This window comes from Belonocnema kinseyi, chromosome 3 (assembly GCF_010883055.1).
Source record: "Belonocnema kinseyi isolate 2016_QV_RU_SX_M_011 chromosome 3, B_treatae_v1, whole genome shotgun sequence".
NCBI classification, from domain to species: Eukaryota; Metazoa; Arthropoda; class Insecta; order Hymenoptera; family Cynipidae; genus Belonocnema; species Belonocnema kinseyi.
This window is the reverse complement of record NC_046659.1, coordinates 75,415,596-75,417,988: the sequence shown is the minus strand read 5'-3', so window position 1 is coordinate 75,417,988 and position 2,393 is coordinate 75,415,596. Positions and strand designations below refer to the sequence as shown.

At 36.9% G+C, this 2,393-nt stretch overlaps 1 protein-coding gene across 1 annotated transcript; it reads right to left on the bottom strand.

The window, feature by feature from the left end:
• Positions 1-562: 562 nt before the first annotated feature.
• LOC117169883 lies at positions 563-1,099 on the bottom strand. Its single transcript, XM_033356392.1, has one exon. It carries the CDS (start codon positions 1,097-1,099, stop codon positions 563-565), a length of 537 nt encoding a protein of 178 aa, XP_033212283.1.
• Positions 1,100-2,393: the final 1,294 nt, after the last annotated feature.

Sequence of the window (2,393 nt, the reverse complement as noted above, 5' to 3'; positions counted from 1 at the left end):
TTGGTAGCTGAACAGACAAATACTGCTGCATAGACCTTGACCTTATTTCGATTACGATAACTCTTCTCTTTGACATGAATGTATCCACAATAATCAACACCAGTATTTTCAAATGCACGAAATGCAGTTACTCTAACTTTAGGGAGGTTGCTTATTACATAGGATAATTCCTTAGGCTTTGCTGTAGAACATTTTATACATGCGTGTACGATTCTGCGAGTAACGAGTCTACCATCTAAAATTCAATATCTATGTCTAGTTTCATATAATGTAGCGTTAACGCTAGAATACATCAGCTCCATATGAGTGTTGCGAACTATGAGATCAGTTACAGGGTGGGATTTTAGAAGTAGGATAGGATGATTTCGTTTATAGTTTATGTCGGCGTTTTTTATACTTTCTCCTAATCTCTAAAGACAATCCCACATAATGGGGCTCAATCTTACAATTTTTGAACGTTTGGAGATTTTTATGTAAATTGATAGTGCATGAACTTCTTTTAAGAACAGCTTGAATCGTTCGTCTCGATGGCGATTGGATTTCTTGTGCAGATAATGCATCGTCATGATGCCTTTGGTTGCGTAATTTGTTTTAAAAATGAAAACAAGAAGCAATGAAACGAATGAGTCGTGTTAAGAACGAATTCCGATAACGGTCCATTCGTCCACACTCGATTATTTAGAACATCCATTGGTAATTGGCCTCTTGATATAAAATCTACAGGATTATCCTTCGTTGGTACGTGCCTCCAGTCAGCTGCTTCGGTGATTCCTTGAATCTCAGCTACTCTATTTGTTTCAAAGGTTTTGAGCTTATAAGGTGTTTTATTAATCCAGTTCAATACTATCGTAAAATTAGACCAGAATACTACTTTACCGAACTTTATTTTTAATGATTTTATGTCATTCTTATAAAGCTTTGATAATAGCAATGCTGCACAAAGTTCCAATCTCGGAATGGAGATAGTTTTGACAGGAGCTACTCGCGACTTTGAGCACAATAGAACAGAGAAATATCCTTGTTCATTTAAGGTTCGTAGATAGTAGAACCACGTGCCATGAGCGTTCTGACTAGCGTCAGAAAATCCGCGAAGCTGCATTCCCTAGAATTAGGGACCTTGACTGCTCTTAGTAACTCGCAATCGTTTATCAGGTTTAACTGCTTATGATAAAACTGCCATGGTTTTGCAAAGACTATTATTGGTGCGATGAGTCCTAAAGGGTCGTACAGTTGTGATATCTGAAAGATAATAGTTCTCTTAAAAATCATATTATTTTCAGGTTTCAGATTGACATCAAAACTTAAAGTGTCCTCCCTGTCATTCCAGCTTACCTCTAGTGTTCTCGTAGATTGATCTTCTGCTATTTTGCATTGTAAATTGTCCAAACAGTCTGGTAGATCTTCAGTGAGCTTTAGGTGGTTGGAAATCCATTTGAAAAGTCAGAGTCGCGCGTTGCTAAGAATGGTGCAACAGCAGTTCTGTAAGTTACGGTTTTGAGTTGATAGGTCTTGAGCTGTTCTTTATTGCTGAAACGCCAAAGTATTTTTTGATCATTTCTGTATTCAAGATGAATCAGGAATTTCCTATACACTTTTTCAATTTCAGCATTCAACACAAATACATGTAGTCGAAATCGTAGAATCAACTCAAAAATCCCTTCTTGAATTGTCGGACCCACCATTAACGCATCGGTGAGTGAAACCCTTGAATTTGATTTCGCACAAGCGTCAAATACAACTCTCATCTTGGTCGTGAGACTTGATTCTTTAAATACTACATGATGAGGTCTGTAGTACCCATCTTTGAATGCAGTTGAAACAGGCTCCATATGCTTAAAAACCTGATACGTTCTCATGAATTCCTGATATTTATCCCTTAAATTATAATCGCGTTCTAATTTACTCTCTAAAGCAAAAAATTTTCGATGAGCTAAATCATACGATGATCCTTGAGCCTTTTATTTTTTGTTAAAAGGTAATCGTACCATGTAACAACCTGCTGAATCACGTTAAATATTATTACGAAAGTGTTCCTCACAAGCTTCCTCTTCCACTACCTTTGTATTTGTAGGGACGTACGTGGTAAGGCGAGAGGGATTTTGTTCCTTTATAAAAGCTCATAGAATAGCTCCTCTCCTATGAAAGCGTTGATCTTACCCGGTTTGAAAAAATTAGGATCTGGAAGCTTAATATTGTTAGGAATCCTTAGAACATCTTCATTAATAGGAAGGCTAGGATAATCACTTGTGATATGAGGAAACACTAGCAAAGATAATTTTTGTGAATATTGATTAGACCTTGATTGGAAATTTGCAACAACCCATTCGGCACTGTTTACTTCCTGAGCATTCACGACCTTTATGGAAGAATCGGATTTCTTTCTTTTTAATTCC

Bases quoted from the DNA above. Each gene is read 5' to 3' on its own strand.
- LOC117169883 (XM_033356392.1), bottom strand. From the start codon at position 1,099: ATGCAGCTTCGCGGATTTTCTGACGCTAGTCAGAACGCTCATGGCACG.